The sequence below is a fragment of the Cetorhinus maximus genome, chromosome 1 (genome assembly GCF_964194155.1).
Source record: "Cetorhinus maximus chromosome 1, sCetMax3.hap1.1, whole genome shotgun sequence".
Classification (NCBI taxonomy): domain Eukaryota; kingdom Metazoa; phylum Chordata; class Chondrichthyes; order Lamniformes; family Cetorhinidae; genus Cetorhinus; species Cetorhinus maximus.
Window position 1 is genome coordinate 39,700,039 of NC_135879.1, and position 23,142 is coordinate 39,723,180.

Sequence of the window (23,142 nt, forward strand, 5' to 3'; positions counted from 1 at the left end):
AAAAAATGCTGAAAATACCCAGCAGATCGGGCAGCATCTGTGGAGAGAGAAACAGAATTAAGCTTTCAAGATGATGACCTTTCATCAGACAATGCTGAGTATTTTCAGAATTTTCTGTTTTAATTAATTGATGGACCGCCATTTCATCAAATGTCATATGATTGCATCTCCAGGAATATATCAAACCAGAGCTGGCAATCTCAGGGGACGATTTGCTCTATCTGCTGACTGTCCAAGTAATTAATCAGGAAAATTTCCCACCCTCTTACCATGCATTTTTGTGCGTTTGCATGTTCTATTAAAGGATTTTACTATGTTAGAAAAAAGTTATACACATCATAGTAAGTTATTTTTCAATAATGAGGACATAAGGATGAGTTTTGAATTGTAGTGCAATTGTTTCTTTTATAAATTTAAAAACAAATCATCCAATGGTAAGCTTTTGCTTCAACACGAATGAATGATAAAATTGCCATTGGACAATCCAGAGTTTCTCTCATCACTTTTTATTCATATGCTCTCATTATAACTATGTAGCTTTGGTACACTTCTTTCTGAATTAGATTTAGCTCTCCCAATTTGATAAATTAGGGGTGAAGTACTAGGCAAATTCAAATTCCAAATAGGATCTGATGAACCTCTCTTTAAATAAACACACCTATTTACAATGAAGTACAATCACGTGACAGCTCACATGATGCTTGATCACATGACACTTGCCCACAATGCACTTCAAGTTATACAAAGTAAAACAAAAGTAAAACTAATTCAATTCACTGACTCACACACTCCACCCTGAAGCCCAATTTCAGGGATGTGAGGTTCAGTCCTCAAGGAGAATCATCAAAACAGCCTGACCCCATGATAAAATACACTATACAACAATGTAACGCCACAGGCCGATATGAGCTTGCCTTACTACATCTTGTGTTGCTCTCTCTCCCCAGTTGGTGATCCTCACTCTCTCCTGTTTGTTTCTCTCTCTCTCGCTTCCCCACTTTGTCTCTCTCTCTCCATTGCTCTGCCAATTTTTCTCTCGCTCCCTCCCCCAGTTGTTTCTCTCTCACTTTCCCTCGCGCTCAGTAGTTTTTGTTTCTCTTGCTTTCCCTCTTCCAGTCTGTGTTTCTCTCTTTCCCTCCTCATCCATTATAGGACCCTCCTGATTAATCCAGTGGGCTCTACAATGGAATAGTGATCTGCTCCAGCAGGTTATAGCCTTGAAAGCAAAGTTAAAACTGACCCTGGATTGTTGCTTAAGATGAGATTGTTTCATAACAATCGGGGTGTTTTATTATGTAACGCCTCACATCAACGTCATTGATTAACAGGTAATGCAAGAGATCAATTCTGCCTTTTAAATGTGATACATTGAGATTTTAAAGAATGCTTTGGGGATTCATTTCCATGATTGCCCAGTATTTTATGAAGTAGTCCTGATGTTTGGTAGATCTAGTTTGGGGCTCCTGGAATTCAACAGAACAGGGGTAAAGGTGTCCTGGTCTGACACTACTAAGGAATGGGAACCCAGTGTCATGAAAACATGCTTTCTGCCAAATAATGATTTTTAATCAAAAACAGAAAATGCTGGAAAATCTCAGCAGGTCTAACAGCATCTGTGGAGAGAAAGAAAAACACCAGGAGTTAATGTTTCGAGTCCGTATGACTCTTCTTCAGTCATACGGACTCGAAATGTTAACTCTGTTTTCTTTTCTCTCCACAGATGCTGTTAGACCCGCTGAGTTTTTCCAGCATTTTCTGTTTTTCTTTCAGATTTCCTGCATCTGCAGTATTTTGCTTTTATCTTAATGATTTTTAATCCACCGGCTGGAAAACCAAACTTAACTTTTAAAAACAGAGACTTTTTCAAACATAAACAAAGTGTTACTTGAGCTCGCAACAGAGATGGCTATCTAACTTGCATCTCTGTACTCTCCACAGTGCAACAGGACCACCAAGGGAAAGCACAAAACCACAGAATTCTTCCTGAAACCAGCTGAGTCACCAAACGTATATTGATTTATTTAGTTAATCTACCCTTCCCATTCTGTAATCTATATTTGTGTGCGTGTGTACTCGAATGAGCACAAAAGTTGCAGCATATTTTGTTGTTTTACGGGTATCGTTTTGTATAATAAACCTCCATTAAAGTCAAGAAAAGCTGTCCAATTGGTTTGTTTTATGATCACAGCACATAAACAGTTAAACACTCATTGAATTGGTAAGTATAGCTTTTCAAAAAAACCTTTTGCAGACAAACGAGGAGGTTAAAAAAAGGGGAAGCCATTTGACCCCCTCCTCACCTACTGTAACACAGGATTTGGCAAAACCTTGGAGTAAGAATCTGAAATTTGGTATATGTGTGGAGGTGGAATAGTTGGTTTGATTTATTGGTAAATTCCTTCTCTTTGTCAGTAGTAAGGGAAGGGGTAGAGGGAGGGTATGGCAGAACAGCAAAGGAGGCCCAGGATCTAACAGCACCAGGCTTTAAGTTATTAAGAGATCTCGAAAAACTGAATTCAATGTTTGGTGAGATTGGTTCAGGGATGTATGTATGTGCCTTTTACAGACTTTTTAATCGTCTATAACATAGCAATGCTAAATCAGAACCTTTCTGTTTGTCTGAGAATAGATCAAATCTCAACTAATTTGTTATTTATTTTTAGAAAATAAAAGAAGTAATACAAATTAGGATTGTCCAGTCTCTCTCTCTCTCCCCCCTCAGCTTGATGTACTTTCTAAACTAAAAGATGAATAGTTTTTACTAAAGTTTAATTAAAACTATATTGAAATTATTTTAATAAAACATATCAACTGGAACAATATTATGCAAAGACAGAAATTGATTTTTTCACAAAGTAAAAAGGAATGTTCTTTAGCAGCAATTCTCTGGATGGGCAAAGAGGTCAAGGAACAAGAGCAGCATTAGTTTGGAAATTGTGAGCCCACAGCCCTGAGCTTCCATCCATCAATTTAAATGGAGGAAAATCAAGGCACCTAAGCCTGTGATTTCCCAACCAATAGTACTTGCTACAGGTGCCAGAATCACCAATTAAAAATAACAATAATGGTCTGCAATCATTTGAGTTTGAAACGCTTGAAGTAACTTCCTGTTTAACACTCTCGCACAGAAACATACACACGCCTTTTCAATTTAAAAAACATACATAAATAAAAGCAAAATACTGCAGATGCTGGAAACCTGATTAAAAACAGAAAGTACTGGAAAAACTCAGCATGCCTGGCAGGAGCTGTGGAGCGAGAAACAGAGTTAACGTTTCAAGTTGATTGACTCTTCTTCGGAGCTGCACGATAAACTCCACCTGATTAAATTTCTGAAATTAGTACTTCTAGCTTTTCTTCAAATAACAAAACAGATACTGCTGGAAACCAAGAAGAAACAGTGGAGCAGTTGGGCTGGCTAAATGCTCTTGATACATGGAGAAATTGTGTGCATTGCACATGCCAAGCCTCCCAGACTTGCCTTAGACTTGATATTTTTATGCAAAGTTAAGTCTCCAAGTAAAAACTGCAATTGAAGTATTAAAATATAGTTAAGTGGGTAACTTTAATCACATTATTACAAAATATGAAATTTTGATGTTTTTATTTTGTTAAAATTGTATTGGACTTTAGAAATTAATCACTGAAGGAAAAATGGTAAATGACAAAACTTGCAGCAAATATTTTGAGCTATTGTTGGGAATATGGGAGCCAGATTATACAATCATATAAATGAGCTTGCATAAGCATGATCCTTTCTAAAGATGGATGTGAGAATTTTTTAATGATAGATAGATACAGACAGAAACATACTTTAGATCATCAATAACTTTGGCTTGTTCATTCAATTCCCTGATGTCCACTAAACGTTTAACAAACTTTCTTCCTCTTGAATCTGCTGCTTGGCTCCCAGTCGTACCCTGTCTTCGATGGTCACTGGTTTCCTACAAAGAAAACAATTAGATTATGAATTTTAACTAGTCAAATAGAAACTAAAATACAATTTCACCACAAAAGATACACTATGCAAAAGGACAAACAAATCAAGTGTTTCATTGAAATAGCTTTACATATCATCTAGTTAACTGAGTGCAGCTGATCTAAAGCACAAATAATTTAGGAGAACTTTTTTAATTTAGATGGATAGACGTGCTTAACTGCTACATATACTATGCCAAGAGCGAGACTGGGATGCTTTTGAGTGTAAACAGTTAGAATTTGGTGGGTTGAGAGTCTCAGGACTAGACAGAGTTTCTGCTGGAAAAGAGTATTGCTGGTGTACAGAGCTATGACCAAGAAACTGGTTTACAAGTCATTGCCCAAATGAAAGTTTCTTAGTGTCAGTGTTTAGCAATTTCTAGATTTTAATTAGATGAACAGATTTTAATTTATTAGTTACTACAGTTTCCTGCTGACATTACTGTGTAAGAATCGTACAGCGAATAGTCCCATCTGTTTTTGCTGTCAGTATTCAAAAGTGATGGGCTGCTGTAAACATGAAATGCTAACAAACTGCAGTGCTACAAATGAAGTACCTTTATTGTATAACAACACTGTTAAAATTTCCATAAGACCCAAGGCAAGAAAGTTAGCATTACCTCTTGATTACTGTAAGAGATGGGGAATGAACAGATTATTAAATGTGGGAAGAAGAAAACCACAAAGTCTTTTACATTGTCTAACATAGACTGCTTGAAGGACAAAATTATATTAAGATAGCCAGATGCCTCTACATGCATGGTATCCAAGGAAAACCTATTAAGTTTTCTGGGAAATACAGCTCGTTTTATGGTGGGCTATGAGAAAGGAATTAATAGGAAAAAAAGACTACTACAAGGATGTTTGGGACAGTAATAAATGTAGTACAAAGTGCTGCAGTTAACTGAACAAGTATGTGTACTAACTTCTGGTGGAGTGATAAAATTTTTCATTAAGGCTTGTGACAGCCTTTGACCCAGAAGCAGTAACAGTAAGGAAAATTTGTATTTACTTTAAAATGTTTGGGGAAATCTGCAATTGCTTTCAAAAATGTTTGAAAAGGACTTTAAAGAGTTTATATCTCTTGTAAAGGGATCAATTGTTATTTTTGGATAATAAGAAACACTAGTCCGTATGGCCTGGCAACCTTTGACCTGAAAGCAGTACCCACAGGAAGGAAATTAAAATATGGAGGCATTGTGGCACACCAGGGTGACCAGCTATCCGGAAATAAATTCAGGAACACTGGAGGTGCTGTCGAACCTGAGAGAGAAGGGTGAGAGAGAGGATAGTGATACTCTAAGCGCGCATTGATAAACCCCATGCATAAATTGCGACGCTTCTGGGGCCGACACGAGCAAGAAAAAAGGCCGACGCATGCACAGACACAAAGAATGGCTGGTGCATGCGCAAACCCAAAGACTGGTCATTGCATGCTCAAATGCATAGACTAGCCAATGCTGATGGATTCCGGGACAATACCCTTCCCAGAAAGGCATGACCCAGGACATGCGATAAAAGGCCATATTACGGGACAGTCCTGGAAAATCTGGGATGGTTGGTCAACCTGTGGCACACAGACACAAAAAGAGGAAATCTAAGAGCTGTCTGCTGTTTGCGGAGAATCGATTAAGTCCTTGAAGGAGATGGACTGAATATCTGCTTGGAAAGACTGTATGGCTAAAACTGGAACTATACAAGTGTGGGGGGACTGCCAACTAACGACGTGAGATAATCTTTGTTGCATCTGCTGTTCTCTTCCCCTTTGTGCCAGAGCCACCCAGAGCAACTCAGTCAGAGAGAGAGAGAGAGAGAGAGACACACAGACATGGTGGAGATGCAAGGGGCTGACGCAGTATTTATATCGAGAGCTGGGAACTTGAGGGGAATAAAACAGCAAAAGGCAGAGTTAGACTGAAACAGGTTCATTGGAACTTTCCAGCATTTAAACAAACAAGATTTCACATTTATTTTTTCCTATATTGTATTGGAAATCAACATGAATATCTCTGAGACACAAGCCTTTGTTGAAAGGGAGGATCTGACTCTCAGACTTGAAACAGTTGAGAAAAGACAACTGACAGTCTGCAGCAGAGCACGTGCAGATTAACTTAAGATACGGAGCTAAGAAGGATGTAATGTTTGAAGAATTAGCTAAGCACCTGGTGTTCAAGAAAGGACCGATTTTCTGAGTACAGCTGGCCAAAATTGAAAAATAAATTGAACTAAGAAAGATTGACTTAGAAAGAGAGAAATTAGTAAGAGAGGAAATAGATAAGGAAAGAGATAGGAAAAAGAGAGGAAAGAGATAAAGGCAGAGAGAACAAGATGGAAAAAACTCAAAATAGAGTATGAGGTCTTGAATAAAAAGGAGTACCAATCTTCCTTAGCTGATCATCAACATAGCCTTAATTAAAGCAACTAAAGAGGATTTTACTCGACAGATAAATGAACTGCTCACACAAAAGGAGGAAGTGTTAAACCTGCATTTCCTGGAAAAGAACATCTAAATGTTAGATCCTATTGAAGAACTTTAAAGTTATAAATAATCTTGAATTTAAATAGAATGAGATGAATTCAATTGTTATGAAGGACAATTTGGATAGTTGGCTAGTTGAAACTTTTTTTTAAGACTTAAGACATTAAAAAACATGCAGACACAGAAGAAATGGAGATCAGGAAATAAATACAGAAATACAGAGTGGTACGGAGTCTGTTTCAAAAAGTGAATACTCTGTTGACAATTTAGAGTTTGGCTTTAAAGGAGAACAAAGGAAATTGCTGAATTCAAAGGGTAAGAAGCGATACAGGGGATTTCTCTTTGGGTTCGAATTCACAGCTGCCAGGACCCCGAAGCTAGATGGTTTGCCAGCAATCAGCAATGTCGTTCTTAACAAAGTTAAAGTTTAAATCAATATGAACCCATCAAGCCTACCACCCCAGGGTCAAAACAGTGCACAATCCAGTGCATATTTTAGAAAGTAACAAGAAGAATGCAAAACCAAGATACAATCTTTTAAACAAGGGCAAGGGAAAATTGTAAAGACTGTGCAAAATGGAAAAAGGATGTTTTGCAGGGACTGAAAGAAAATCGACCAATAGTAAAATAAACATTTGTTTGCAGAAGAGTTGGGACTCTAAAAACTTACGCAAGTTGGACTTTAAATCTTAATTGTTACAGGTTAAGCCTTATAATGTTTCCAAGACAGAATATTTAATGGTGAAATGTGACAAATAGTGGGGCAGAGGTATTATACCGACCACAACCCACTGATGTTCCTCAAAGTTCAAAACCAGGAACCAAAGACTGTTTCAGCAGAGTTTACAGCTATTGACACTAAAAAGTATGCATGTTGCTGGTCGAAACAATGTGATTGTGGATGCCCTCGCGAGAGTTTAAAGAACAAGGGACCATAATAATGTCTTAACGGCAGGTGAACATATTGGGTTTTACAAGATTGCAAAATAAAACTGTTTGTAATGAAGCTTGCTTTTAAATACGATGTATCATTGTTGTTACCTGCGTAACATATAATATGCTATTTGTTAAAGTGCTTACGATGTTAAGAAACTTGTATTTTGAACACTGTTGTAAAGAAAACTTTAGTACAGTAAAGTTTTCCTTTTCCTGTTCCCATGGAATTCCCATGGGGATTGTGTCAGGCTACAAGCACAAGTTAGGAGCCAAAAAGATGATAAATGTTTGAGCAGCAAGTGACAACTGAGACTTGATGTTCTAAGTCCTACAGAAGCATGATGCATAAACTGGATGTGATTCTGGATCAATAAAGATCCTTCCGTCCTCCTATTTTGGTCAGAGCCAAGGGATTAAAGACTTGCAACATAAAATACCACATATTGGCAAATTGAGATGAGCTGTTCCTTTCTAAATTCTTACAACATATCACTGAACAACAGTAAGGTTTGTATTGACCACTCACTCCTGTAGTTCATATAGCCAGTGTTACAGTGGTGTGTTTGATGTCAAATATTACATTTTAATTTCATCTGCTGGATTCATATGGAACATTTTGAAAAGGCAGTTTCAACTGTTAAAACAAGGCACTGATTTAAGATGGCTGTTACAGGTCACTTGATATGTTTGCAAGCTGGTCAAGTTTCTTAAGTTTCCAATGTGGATTACAATTAGGACATGCCCAGGCAACCCACCTGTAGAATTCACACTTGCCAATGCCAAGGATTATCTCAAATATGGACTGAAACTTAAAATGGCTGTCTGAGACTTAAAATAGCTGTCGCCATTTTTTAGCACGGTAACAGCCACATTCCATTGCATCTGGAGAAGACAATGGCTACACTGGAGACATTGACATGTTTTTCGTAGCTCATCACATGGACAAATGGGCCATTCAGAAGTGATGGCTTGGACAATAAAACATTAATCACTTAGGCCATAATACAATAGTCAATGCCAGTCCAGGCGTGAGCTAATCAATTGCCTGCTGTGGAATACCCAAATCATTATAGAGAGGTCATGTGATCGAGATCACCATTTTGAAATATCTTATATTACAACACCTTGCTTGCTTTTGGGGTAGTCTAGAGAAAGGACATCTGAAGGCAGCAACAAAACTGCATGCCTCTCTTTCTCTTTCAACTAAACTGAACTCTTACCTGCTTATATCATACTGTGGACAATAGACAGAAAAATTGTAAAAAAAAAAAGACTTCAAATTCCAAAGCAGCATTTCAAGGAAAAGACTACTGTCTGAAGAGCTGACACAGCCACGCATTCATCATCAGTGAATGCTCTATTCTCTGGAGTGCGACCTCAATGGAGTGCTGTGAATTCTGAGAGTTGAGGGAGTTCAGTGAGGAGGGGAGGGAGGTGCTCCATTGTTTTTTCTAATTTTTTTATCCTGTAGGAACTGGTTCTTGCTCAACTACAGGAGAAGAAGCTAGCCGTTTGGCAAGTAACTGGTGAGTGGTTAAGGTCTATTCTATTCCTAATGTTTAAAATAGTAAAGGAATTTGTGGGAGGATTAATAGAATACATAAAATAAAAAATAATTGAATAAAATAATTAAGTAGTTAATTAAAACATATAAGAATGCCAGGACAGGTGATGTGTCATGGCTGCAGCATGTGGGAGCTCCTGGGTATCAATGTGATCCAGGGCAAGCACATCCGCAGCAAGTGCCTGAGGCTTGAGGAGCTTTGGCTCAGAGTCATTGAGCTGGAAGTCGAGCTGCAAACACTGCAACACATCAGAGAGGGGGAAAGTTACCTGGATGCTTTGTACCAGGTAGCAGGCACACGCTTTAGGATAGGAACTCCGATTTGGAAGGTCGTCAGGGACAGGAGGGTGTGGATGCAGCTGAGGCAGGTAAGAGGGCCCAGAGGGATTGTCAGCCTCGGAAGTTGTCCAACAGGTCTGAGGTTCTTTCAGCTTGTTTGGGTGAGAGTGGGGGCTGCAGGGTGGATGAGCTGATTGACCATGGCACTGTGGCACAGGAAGCCATTTAAATGGGGAGAGAAAAAAAGAATGTAATGGTAGTAGCAGTCGGTATAGTGAGGGGGACTGACACTGTTCTCTGCAGCAAAGAGCGAGAGTCCAGATAGCTGTGTTGCCTGCCCGGTGCCAGAGTTCAGGACATTTGTTCAGGGCTGGAGAGGATCTTGCAGTGGGAGGAGAAGCATCCAGATGTCGTGGTCCATGCAGGTACCAATGACATAGGTAGGATGAAGGAGGAGGTTCTGCATAGTCAGTATGAGGAGCTAGGGACCAAATTAAGAAGCAGAACCTCAAAGGTAACAATCTCTGGATTATTACCTGAGCCACGTGCAAATTAGCATAGGGCAAATACGATTAGAGAAATTAATGCGTGGCTCAAAGACTGGTGTGAGAGGTGTGGGTTCCAGTTCTTGGCGCATTGGCACCAGTACTTTGGAAAGTGTGGGCTGTACCACTGGGATGGTCTACACCTGAAATGTACTGGGGCTGGTGTTCTGCAAGCTGCATAACTAGGAAAGTAAACGAAATAGTGGTGACAAGGGATCAAATTTGGGAAGATGTGGTAAACCAAAGACCACAAGGCAAAAGGGAAAGGTACGAATGTGGCAAATGATAAACAGACCATGACATGAAGGGACAGAGAGTACAAATCTAAGAGTAAATCAGCAGATAAGGATAGATGTTCCAAAAGTAATAAAAGGACAAAACTAAAGGTTCTTTACCGAATGCACATAGTATCCGAAACAAATCAGATGAACTGATAGTGCAAATAGAAATAAATAAGTACAATCTGATAGCCATTACAGAAATATGCTACAGGATGACGTAGATTGGAACCTGAATATTGAAGGGTATGTGACATTTAGGAAGGATAGGAAATTAGGAAAAGGTGGAGGGGTGGCTCTGTTAATTAATGATGGTATTAGCATATTAGAGAGGGATGACCTAAATTCAGTAAACCAGGATGTATGAGCGGTTTGGGTTGAAATGAGAAATAATAAAGACAAGAAGAAATTTGTGGGAGTGCTATACAGACCCCCTAATTGTAACTACACGGTAGGAAAGAGAATCAAAGAGATGATGGGAGCTTGTCAGAAAGGTACGGCGATAATCATTGGGAATTTTGATCTACATATAGACTGGAAAAATCAGATGGGTAAAGGTAGCATAGATGAGGAGTTCATAGAATGTTTTCAGGATAGTTTCTTAGAATAGCATGTTCTGGAGCCAACCAGACAGCAGCCTATACCAGACCTAGTATTGTGCAAGAAGACAGGATTAATCGATAATCTCATAGTGAAGGCACCTTTAGGTAGCAGCGATCATAATAAGATTGAATTTTACTTTCAGTTTGAGGGAGAGAAGAGTGGGTCCAGGACTAGTCTTTTAAACTTAAATAAGGGCAATTATGAGAGCATGAAGGCAAAGCTAGCTAAGGTGAACTGAAAAATTAGGTTAAAGAATAGGTCAATAGAGATGCAGTGGCAGACATTTAAAGGGATATTTCAGAATACACAGAATAAATACATTCCAATGAAAAAGAAAAATTCCAAGGGGAGGTTCCACCATCTGTGATTAACTAAGAAAGTTAAAGACAGTATCAAACTTAAAGAAAAAGCATGTAATTGCGCAAAGACAGGTTCAGAAGATTGGACAGAATATAAAGAACAGCAAAGAATGACAAAAATATTAATAAGGTAGGAAAAATTAGAGTAGAGAGAAAGCTAGCTAGAAATATAAAGACGGATAGAAGAGTTTCTATGGATATTTAAATAAGAGTTAACAAAGTGAGCATTGGTCCTATAGGAAGTGAGTCTGGAGAGTTAATAATGGAAAATAAGGAGATGGTGGATGAATTCAACAGGTATTTTGCACCATAGAAGGTACAAGTAACATCCCAGAAATAGCTGTAAATCAAGAAATAGAAGGGAGGGAGGAACTCAGGAAAATTACAATCATCGGGAAAGTGGTATGGAGCAAATTGTTGAGGCTGCGGGCTGACAAATCCCCGGGTCCTGATGGACTTCATCCTAGGGTCTTAAAATAAGTGGCTGGTGATATAGCTGATGCGCTGGTTTTAACTTTCCAAAATTCCCTAAATGCGAGCAAGGTTCCACTAGATTGGAAAAGAGCAAATATTACTCCTTTTTTCGAAAAGAGGGGGGAGACAGAAAGCAGGGAACTGTAGGCTAGTTAGCTTAACATCTGTTGTTGGGAAAATGTTAGAAGCTATTATTAAAAATGTTATGCCACGGCACTTAGAAAAATTCAAGGCAATCGGGCAGGGTCAACATGGTTTTGTGAAAGGGAAATCATGTTTCACCAATTAATTGGAGTTCTTTGAAGGAGTCACATGTGCCGTGGCTAAAGGGGAACTGGTGGATGTACTGTACTTAGATTTCCAGAAGGCATTTGATAAAGTGCCACATCAAAGGTTATTGTGGAAATAAAAGCTCGTGGTATAGGGGTAACATATTGGCCTGGATAGAAGATTGGTTAGCTAACAGGAAACAGAGAGTAGGCATAAATAGGTCTTTTTCTGGTTGGGAGGATGTAACAAGTGGTGTGCCACAGGGATCAGTGTTGGGGCCTCAACTTTTTACAATTAATATAAATGACTTGGATGAAGGGAATTAATATAAATAGCTTGGATGAAGGGACTGAAGGTATGGTTGCTAAATTTGTTGACACAAAGATAGGTGGGAAACTAAGTTATGAAGAGGACATAAGGAGGCTAAAAAGGGATATAGATAGGTTAAGTGAGAGGGCAAAGATCTAGCAAATGGAGTATAATGTGAGAAAATGTGAAATTGTCCATTTTGGCAGGAAGAATAAAAAAGCACATTTTATAAATGGTGAGAGATTGCAGAGCTCTGAGATTCAGAAGGACCCGGGTGTCCTCGTACTTGAATCACAAAAGGCTAATATGCAGGTACAGCAAGCAAATAGGAAAGCTAACAGAATGTTACCATCAATTATAAGGGGAATCGATTGTGAGGGGAATTAATTACAAAAGTAGGGACATTGGGTGGGATTTTCCGCACCTGCCCGCCGCTGGGATCTTCCGGTCCTGCTGCAAGTCAATATACTTCTGGCTGGGGCGCAGCCTCACCCGCGGCAAGTCCCGCCCACGACGGGGCCAAAAAATCCCAGCCATTATGTTTCAGTTGTACAGAGCACTGGCGAGACCACATCTGGAGTACTGTGTGCAGTATTGGTCTCCTTATTTAAGGATGTAAACGCGTTACAAGGAAGCAGTTGTTACCAAGGCCACGGTGACAGAGGAGGAAACTCTGTCGCTAGAAGGGTTCAAAATTGATAAGGAGGGAGTGTTGGATAAACTGTCGGTACTTAAGGTTGACAAGGGACCAAGACTGGATGCGATGCATCCAAGGATATTGAAGGAAGTAGTAGTGGAAATTACAGGAGCATTAGCCATAATCTTTCAGTCTTCCCTATACTCAGGGGAGGTGTCAGAGGACTGGAGAATTGCAAACATTACACCCTTGTTCAAAAAAGGTTGGAAGGATAAGCCCAGCAATTACTGTCCTGTCAGTTTAACTTCAGTGGTGGGTAAGCTTCTAGAAACAATTATTTGGGATAGAATTAATAGTCACATGCAAAAATGTGGGTTGATTAAGAAGAGCTGACATGGATTTCTAAAGAGGAAATAACGTTTAACTAACTTGCTGGAGTTTTTTAAAGAGGTAACAGAAAGAGTAGATGAGGATAATGCTGTTGATGTGGTGTACATGGGCTTTCAAAAGGCATTTGATACAGTACCACAGAACTGACTTGAGGGAAAAGTTATAGCTCATGGAATAAAAGGGACAGTAGTAATGTGGATGCAAAATTGACTGAGTAATACGAAACAGAGGGCAATGGTCAATGGATATTTTTCAGGCTGGGGGAAGGTTTGAAGTGGAGTTCCCCAGGGGTCGGTATTGGGACCCTTGCTTTTCCTGATATATATTAATGATCTAGATCTTGGTGTGCAGGGGTCAATTTCAAAGTTTGCAGATGATATGAAACTTGGAAGCAGTGTAAACTGTGAGGAGGACAGTGCAGAACTTCAAAATGACATTGACAAGTTAGTGAAGTGGACAGATAGGTGGCAGATAAGTCCAATGCAGAGAAGTGTGAGGTGATACATTTTGGAAGAACATGGAGACACAATACGGGGGTGCAGGAGCAGAGGGACCTGGGTGTATATGTGCATAGATCATTGAAGGTGGCAGGACAGGTGGAGAGAGCAGTTAATAAAGCATATAGTATCTTGGGCTTTATCAATAGGGGCATACAAGAGCAAGGAGGTTATGCTGAGCTTATGTAAGACCTCAGCTGGAGTATTATGTTTAGTTCTGGGCACCACACTTTAGGAAGAATGTGAACGCATTGGAGAGATTGCAGAAGAGGTTTACAAGAATGGTTCCAGGGATGAGAAACTTCAGTTATGAAGATAGATTGGAGACGTTGGAACTGTTCTCCTTGGAGTGGAGAAGGCTAAGAGGAAATTTGGTAGAGATGTTCAAAATCATGAGGGGGCTGGATAGAGTAGATAGGGAGAAACTGTTCCTGCTCGTAAAGGATCAAGAATGAGGGGGCACAGATTTAAAGTGATTTGCAAAAGAAGCAAATATGTTGCGAGAAAAAACTTCTTCACACAGCAAGTAATTTGAGTCTAGAATGCACTGCCTGGAAGTGTAGCGGAGGCAGGTTCAATTGAGGCATTCAAGAGGGTATTGTTTCAATTCAAATAATCATCCAATGTGCAAGGGTACGGGAAAAGGCAGGAGAATGGCACTAAGTCATAATGCTGCGTTGGAGAGCTGGTGCAGACATGGTGGGCCAAATAGCCTCCTTCTGCAATTCTGTGATTCTGAGAAGCAGTTCAGAGAAGGTTTACTATGCTAATACCTGAAATGGGTGGGTTGTCTTATGAGGAAAGGTTGGACAGGCTAGGCTTGTATCCACTGGAGTTGAGAAGAGTAAGAGGTGATTTGATTGAAATCTTTAAGATCCTGAGGGGTCTTGACAGGGTGGATGTACAGAGGATGTTTCCTCTTGTGGGAGAAACTAAAACTAGGAGCCACTGTTCAAACATAAGGCATCATTCATCACACAAACGATGAGAACTTTTTTCTCTTAGAGGGTCATGAGTCTTTGGAACTCTCTTCCTCAAAAGGCAGTGGAAGCAGAGTTTTTGAATAGTTTTATGCAGAGGTAGGTAGAATCTTGACAAGTAAGGGCGCAAAAGGCTATTGGGGATAGGCGGGAAGTTACAATCAGATCAGCCATGATCTTAATGAATGGTGGAGCAGGCTCGAGGGGCCGAGTGACCTACTCCTGCTCCTAATTCGTATGTTCGTATTGTGTTTTATCATTGAATCTTAATTTTGCCAAAAGTTAATCTCCTCTACTTTGTAACTTATAATTTTGTGTGTGCGGTGCTTTTGTGTATATCTTTACCTGGGTGGATTTTTAAGCACAATAAAAAATAATCCCTTTCATGTTTAAACTCAAGAAAGCTTGTCAGGCTGAGTTCTTTGCAATTAGCACGTAAACAGTTAAGTGCATACACAATACATGAATTGGGACCTGATAAATTTCAAAAAAACCTGTTACAGCTAACTGAGGAGTGGGAAAAAGGGGAGCCCTTGCACCCATCCTTACCTGATTGTAACACCAATCCCAAGTGAGCATCTCCAACACCACTCAGCCACAATTAAAACTTTTTATGAAACTCAGAAAGACACACTTGCTATAAGCCTGCATACCAACAGAACCAAATGTTGAATTAAGTATTTAAATAGTCTCAGTTATACAGTGGTTTATAGCCTTATTGATTCACTTACAGTGATGACAGTGGGAGACATGCTGTCAGTTTCATCCTCATCTGTTAAGTCAACTGTGTTGATCGAGTTCAGGTCAGCGATGTCATCAATTTCTTCCTCACCTGTCAGAGTTGTCATTGTGTTACCCAAAGCATTGAGCCTTTTTCCTATGTTGGGATCCATATGCACATCAATCCCACACATTTTCCATAAAATATTCAGTGTCCAGGTTCCTGCACTACTGCTATCTAGAAAAGAAAATTACAAAGTTTTATCTGAAAATCAAAGAAACGTTATTCTGAAGTAGATTTTCTTTAAACAGAGTTCTAAGTTTAACATAAGTTTGTGTTTCTCTGCAATTATACTGGTAAAGTAGTAATTAATTCAGATATATAGGCATCCTTTCTCCTTTGCTACTATTTTCCAGATGCAGGTTAGCATTTATTAACAAATGTTAATTCTTGAGAATATTCAAGAGTATCATTCCAAAATAAAATATGGTATTGAATATGTTTATTGCTTAGTGTTAATAGAGCTATACACCTGGATTTCCCATCCTTAGCATGGCTCATTGTTGCCTAATACATTTAACAATCATCACATTTGGCTAACTGCATCTTAGATTCTTAAATTAAAAATTAATCAGGTGTACTATTGTTGGGCATGTTATATCAATACACATATTCAGACAGCATTTTTATGTGTACTTCAAATTCTGTGCTTTTGTTGGTAAAATGAGAAGATGAAAAGTTTTTTTTATTGATGTGTGTGCATTACTTTCTTTATTGTTATCTATTGGATTTCTGGTAAAATGACATGTAACACTGGTGAATATACCAGAATTCAGCACCATGGAAACACTAGGAATATTGTACGGAGAGGGAAAGCTGTCATTGAAGTCAGCCTGAACAATTGGAATATCTGCTGTGGGTCAGCAAAGAAAGTAAACCCAACGAATAACAAGCAGCTTCATGACAAAGGGCAAGCAGCATCGAAAGAGGCCTTGAAGGGACAAAAGGGATGGACCTAGCATATCTCATTGTGAGAGTCAACATTTTCAGCAATCACTCCAGTAAAGACACAACACTGCTTGCAATTGCAGGACAGAAACCATCAAGCTGCCCTAAGATGTGCTTATGGCCGGGATTTTCTCTGATAAACGTAAAGTCTGATAGTGGGCATAAAAAAATGTTTTTTGCGCTGTATCGTGCACTTCAAACACCATCAAACATTCATGCACAGGGACCACGATGTATCGCTGGTGGCCGGTATCCAATTTGCCATATTTAAATGGTGCCCCTGCACAGCATTTACACTCTGCAGCTTAGGACAGCTCCACAGAAGAAATGGCTTCCAAAGGCAGAAGGTGTGGTGCGCCCAAATTCAGTGACACTTCACTGGGGCGCTGTTGGACACAATCAAAGCCAGCCGCGACTTTCTCTACCCTCACTCTGTCTGCAGGAGCTCCACCAATCCACCAAGGTGACTAATCTAACTGGTGGTCGCAGTGGTGGTCAGTGCAAACGTCCTGCAGGTCAGCCACCCAGTTCAGGAAAAGGATGAATGATCTCCTCTGCTCCGCCAGGGTAAGTCAACCATCTCATCACTCTCAACTCTCACTCTCACAAGCCAATCACACATTTATAAGGATCTCACTTGCTGTCACCTCAAGGGACATCACCACTCTCTCTCACCCTCACACTTCCATCTGGCTGCATCTCCTCTGGAGCTTGCATCCTAATCTTCTCCACTCCACTCGCCAGGCATCCTTATCATCTGCCCTCAGTATCCTGATCACACTCTCTCCATCTGTCTTCATGCAGGACAAGCTGGCTCACAATAAGGAGAGGGGGTCCCAAAATGGAGGCTGGCATTCCCGAGGTCAAGGTTCTCACGGACTTCGAGAATAGAGCCATACAGCTGGCCGGAGAGGACGTAGAACATGCCTGCGCTGACTGTGAGATCAGCAGTACGCACCCAAGTGAGGATCCTGCACTACAACATCCATCAGAAAGCCATACTGTGAGTGATTTCTCCTGTTTCAGAGTCACCTGCAATGCACTAATTATCTCTCTTTTCTTTCACAGGCACCTCTGGAATGCTCCGAGGGCATCCACGAGCCAGGCCCTCAACTCCAGCCCTGACAAAACCTTGGACGAGGATCCTGAGGACAGCACCTTAGAAGACCTGTCACAGCGCTTACCTACACTCTCCACCAGTGTAGAGACACATACCTTGGTGAGACCTAGTTCTAAAGTAGCCTCAGGGTTGCAATCTGGCGAGCACAGTGCACTATCTGCTCCACTAGGTGTAGGCAGGGACATCCGGGGTCGCCAGCACTCGGAGGACTGCAGGAAACCAGGAATTTTCTGAGTCCAAGTCAGAAGCCGAGCCTCTGGAATCAGTCCTAAATCAGTTGCTGGAACTGCAAAGACAAGCACGGGAACATCAGGAAGGGATGTCTGCTGCATTCCTCAGATTCCAATGTATGATGGAGGAGTCCGTCCGCCTTCAGTCTGAGGTGATAGCGCTGGCATGCCAACGCACCAAGGTCAACACTGGTAGGATGGCGGCCGCCATGGAGGTCTTGGTCCAGGACATTGGTCCTGCACTGCTGCAGGAGCTGCACTCCATCACCGTAACCATTGGTGGCATCCATCAGTGTCAACGTGAGAGGGCTGTGGAACACCTCAATCTCACTCCAGCTTCCCCTTCTCCTCAAGGGGTCAGCCAGGGGCCCTTGAGCACCCAGAGGGAGGAGGACCAGCAGCTCGACACCCTGGGGCCATCCACCCAGGTGACTCCAGCACTGTCTGCCTGATCCAAACTCCCTCTTCCTGTGACCCTATCAGTTCCAGCTCCACAGGTCAAGGAGGGTGCACCTGCCCAAAGCAGGACATCCAAAATAGGCCAGGGCCCATGAGGTCTCAGCCCTCCAGCGGACACCCACCAAGGTCACCTCAGGCAGCAGGGCATAGCAATCAGCAGCCTACATCCACCTCCGCTGTAGATGTCAGGGCAGTAGCAAGACGTAGCGGCAGGGTAAAGAAAGTGAAACTGATGTCATTGCACAACGTTGGCATGGATGTGAACCACTTGGATATAATGTTCACAAATGTAAATACACTCGCAATCATTTTGTGTCTCCTGTTTCCAATCCTTCTTATGATGAGCTGTGTAAGTGTCAATCACACCTGATACCTTGGCTCCTGCACACACTAAAGTCAACTGTCTCTCTCCTGGACCTCTCTTCTGTGTAGTGTGCTACCATCTCACCACAGTGAGTGTCTCATTTCCATCTCACTGTACATAGCAGTAATCCCTGCACCTTCAAGTAAAGTGTGGTTGTTGAATGAACTTTGTTTCCATGTGTCGAAGGGTGCTGTCATGTGCATTCTTGGTTCTGCATGATTGAGGCAGAGCTGTGACCCAATCTCGTCTGCATTCTTGAAAGGTGTGGTATTTAATGGGAGGACGTGCTCGTGTATGCAGATGGCTCATGTGCTGTCCAACTCTATCTGCCTGCTATCTCTCGGAAGACTTTTAATGATATGAGCCTATAAACAGAGCTTATGTGCACTAACCTTGGCCAAACAGGTGTCTGATGTTCCCAGTGTCAATCTGCTTAACTCTGTAAAACGTGGGAGCACCTTGCCACCTCAAGGTGATGAAGCAATGGCACATTTGTGTGCAGACGCTGTGACGTCCAACCTTAAGTGTCTCTTATCCTGTAGTTGTGACTATTGCGGGGAAGAAGGTTCTCGTGGCTAAGGTGGTAGACAGCGTTGTGCGTCCCATCACTTTGACACTTCAAGAGGTTACTGTTGCTACTTCTAAATGGTGATCTCTGGAGGCAAAAACAGCCTTTAGGCATGCTCTGGAATCGCACGTCGCTGCTTTCGACAGTGTTGAGGGGAGCAATGTGATAAAAGTGAATAAGTGATAAACCAGAAGAGTGCTCCTCATAAACAAGGACGGGTACCCTTGAGGGCTTCATGTTGTCTGATCAACTTGGACCTTGCAAGGGCCAGGGCTGGCCATGAGGGTGAACTGGCTGTGCGTAAGAGGAGGCATCTCAGTATCATGTAGCTAAGTGTCTGGCCTCGTCAAGCTCAGGTGCTCCTCCATTGCAGCATTAGGATCAAAGCAGCTCAGGGACCCTCACGTAAACTGCTGGATGTCAGTGTCATTTCGAGGACCGTCCCATGGCCAACTGAGTCATCTGTAAGTGCAGTCATTGCAGCAGAATCTCATTGGCTGCCTTGTCACAAGTGTTATGTTTCTGTCTCAACATCAGTGTAAGAAATCGTGCATGGCAGCCTTGGTCCCGATGGATCTCCTTGAGGAGCCTTGTCAGATTGAAGGCGTGCAGCCACCAGTCCACTCAGGGTCATCCAAGTGCCCCTGCGTCTTGGAGGGAGCTGTTGCAACTGGGATGCTGAATGTAGGTGTGAGAAGGCAGCACTTTCTAATGTTTGTTGCTGGGACGCCTTCCTCCAGGTAGCACCTCATCACAGGACGGACACATGCCCTCGAGGTGTTCTCAGCTGTCAAGCATCAGGGCAATGTGAGCAAGCTGTTACAACGATAGAGTGTCATGTGGAAGATCATGTGTGAAATTAGAGGAGTTGCAAGGCTCATCATCATGCTGGACCATGTCCAGGAGGATCCTCAGTGCATCTCAACATCATCCTCCTGGAATTTGCAGGCAATGAGGGCGTTATGAGCATGCCTGCCTTGTCTGGCCCTCGCAATGGCCCCGTTGTCTGCATCCTGGGCTTCCAGGTCCTCATCACCATCATCCCCTTTGAATTCTTCCTCATTGGAGATGATGTGTAGCTCCTCCATCTCGTCATCTGCCAACTCCTTCGCCCTTTGCAGAGTTAGGTTGTGTAGCGTGCAGCATGCCACGAAAATGCGTGACATCCTCTGGGGAATGTACCGGAGCGCTCCACCAGAGCTGTCCAGGCATCGGAATCGCATTCTCAGTATCCCTATGATGTGTTCCACCAATGTCCGGGCTGCGTTATGAGCCTCGTTATACCTTCATTCAGCAGCTGTCTGAGGCTGCCACATAGGCATCATCAGCCGTGTCCTTTACGGTTAACCCTTGTTGTCTAGGAGCCAACCCTGCAACCCTGGAAGATGTCAGGGATCCGAGACCTACTCAGGATGTATGAGTCGTGAACGCTTCCTGGGTATCTGGCAGAAAGCTGCACGATATGTTTGTTATTTTCGCACACCAGCTGCACATTGAGTGAGTGGTAGACTTTGCGGTTGATGTACTGGACTGCTTGTAGTGGGGAGGTTTTATAGCCACGAGTGCAGTTGATGACACCCTTCAGTTGTGGGAAACTGGAAATCCCAACAAAGCCCAATGTTCTTGCGTCCTGGCTTGCCTGATCTCTGTCAATGTTGACAAAATTGTGGGCTTTTGCAAAAATGGCATCTGTAACCTTTTTTTTATTCATTCACAGGATGTGGACTTCGCTGGCTGGGCCAGCATTTATTGCACATGCCTGGTTGTCCTTGAGAAGGTGGTGGTGAGCTGCCTTCTTGAACCACTGCAACCCATGTGGTGTAGGTACATCCACAGTGCTGTTAGGAAGGGAGTTTCAGGATTTTGACTCAGCAACAGTGAAGGAATGGTGATATATTTCCAAGTCAGGATGTTGAGTGACTTGGAGGGGAACTTCTAGGTGGTGGTGTTCTCCTCTATCTGCTGCCCTTGTCCTTCTAGATAGTAGTGGTCATGGGTTTGGAAGGTGCTGTCGAAGGAGCCTTGGTGAATTCCTGCAGTGCATCTTGTAGAATGTACACACTGCTGCTACTGTGCGTCGGTGGTGGAGGGAGTGAATGTTTGTGGATGTGGTGCCAACCAAGCCTGCTGCTTTGTCCTGGGTAATGTCAAGCTTCTTGAGTGTTGTGGGAGCTGCACTCATCCAGGCAACTGGGAAGTATTCCATCACACTCCTGACTTGTGCCTTCTAGATGATGGACAGGCTTTGGGGAGTCAGGAGGTGAGTTACTCGTTGCATGATATCAAGCCTCTGACCTGCTCTTATAGTATTTATATAGCTAGTCCAGCTTAGTTTCTGGTCAATGGTAACCCCAGGATGTTGATAGTTGGGGATTCAGTGATGGTAACGCCATTGAACATCAAGGGTCGATGGTTGGATTCTCTCTTGTTGGAGATGGTCATTGCCTGACACTTGTGTGGTGCAAATGTTACCTGCCACTTGTCAGCCCAAGCCTGGATATTGTCCAGGTCTTGCTGCATTTGGGCATGGACCTCTTCAATGAGGGGTCACAAATGGTGAACATTGTACAATCTTCAACAAACATCCCCACTTCTGAGCTTACAATGGAAGGAAGGTCATTGAAGAAGCTGAAGATGGTTGCGCCGAGGACACTATCCTGAGGAACTCCTGCAGTGATATCCTGGAGCCGAGATGACTGACCTCCAACAACCCACAGCTATCTTTCCTTGTGCTAGGTATGACTCCAACCAGCGGAATGTTTTCCCCGATTCCCACTGACTCCAGTTTGCTAGGGCTCCTTGATGCCACACTCAGTCAAGTGCGGCCTTGATTAAAGGGCAGTCACTCTCACCTGACCTCGGGACTTCAGCTCTTATGTCCATGTTTGAACCAAGACTATCATGAGGTCAGGAGCTGAGTGGCCCTGGCGGAACTCAAACTGGGCGTCAGTGAGCAGGTCACTGCTAAGCAAGTGCCACTTGATAGCATTGTTGATGACACCTTCCATTACATTACTGATGATCGAGAGTAGACTGATGGAGAGGTAATTGGCCGGGTTGGATTTGTCCTGCTTTTTGTGTACAGGGCTTACCTGGGCAATTTTCCACACTGGGTAGATGCCAGTGTTATAGCTGTACTGGAACAGCTTGGCTAGGCGTGCAGCAAGTTCTGGAGCTCAAGTCTTCAAGAGATACAGTGGCTTCCTTGCCTCTATGAACAATGGACAAAGATCCCATTCCACAAAAGTTTTTCTTTTCACCTTGTACTTACCTTGTCTTTATGTTGCAAATGGACTTGGTGCATTAAAGTTCTGCTGAATTTCGTAGTTTGTAATTTGCATGGGTTTCAATGTGTATCTATTACAATGCAAATTATGCAGGACTGTCAAAATGGGTCTGTTTTTTGCAGATAGTTTTTCTGGGTGTGCCAATTTGTCCAGGTTTCACAGTATGTTCCAATGCATTGCTAATATTAATGCTTTAGTGTTAAATCCACAACATGTTCTTAATTTTGGTGCGAGTCACATGAATTTGTTATCGCTTCACTTATCATAGTTCACAGTTACCTATCATCAACATTTTTGGATCTAAATTTCGGATAGTAATGAGTCAGGTGCTGATGCGGATACTATTTAATGAGAAAATAAATTACCTGCAGCAGCCTGTCCAGTAGTCCGTGAACATACTTCATATGTCCCATCTGGTACAACACCTGTTGAACATTCAGAAATATCAAAATTATTTCATTTTCATGGCAATCGCCCTATAGTGAGCAGATGATATCATCCAAGTCAGTTGGATTGTTAAATAGAGAGCACTCAGTGCAAAAAGGAAATAAAACTTGGTTGGAAAAACAGTACTTCTTACTAGATCAGCACTCTAGTGGCAATTTGAAGAACAGACTTCCCTAGCCTTTCACCTGAATGAAAAAGTGCGGTTGTAGAAATTGGTTGTGCACCACTTTGGTCAAAGCAGTGAAATAAACAATTGGAATTAGATTGTAAACACGTCTGATGGGTCAACAACCTGTAGTTAAATTGAAAACGTGAAAGGAAAGACCAAACTGGCTGCTGCTCTTTTCTTAAGAATAAGGG

The 23,142-nt window shown here is 42.0% G+C and overlaps 1 protein-coding gene across 11 annotated transcripts in view; it reads right to left on the reverse strand.

Moving 5' to 3' along the window:
* kiaa1109 (KIAA1109 ortholog) overlaps positions 1-23,142 on the reverse strand; it is a 533,049-nt gene that overhangs the window by 132,536 nt on the left and 377,371 nt on the right. For all 11 annotated transcript variants that reach the window (XR_013576358.1, XM_078539938.1, XM_078539971.1 and 8 more), the window contains 3 exons: positions 22,701-22,760; positions 15,310-15,536; positions 3,814-3,944 (listed from right to left, as the gene is read on the reverse strand). Coding sequence is in view for 10 of the 11 variants with exons in the window: in XM_078539938.1 (XP_078396064.1) it covers positions 3,814-3,944; positions 15,310-15,536; positions 22,701-22,760 (418 nt within the window). In the remaining variant the exon portion in view is untranslated. The remainder of the gene's footprint in view (positions 1-3,813; positions 3,945-15,309; positions 15,537-22,700; positions 22,761-23,142) is intronic.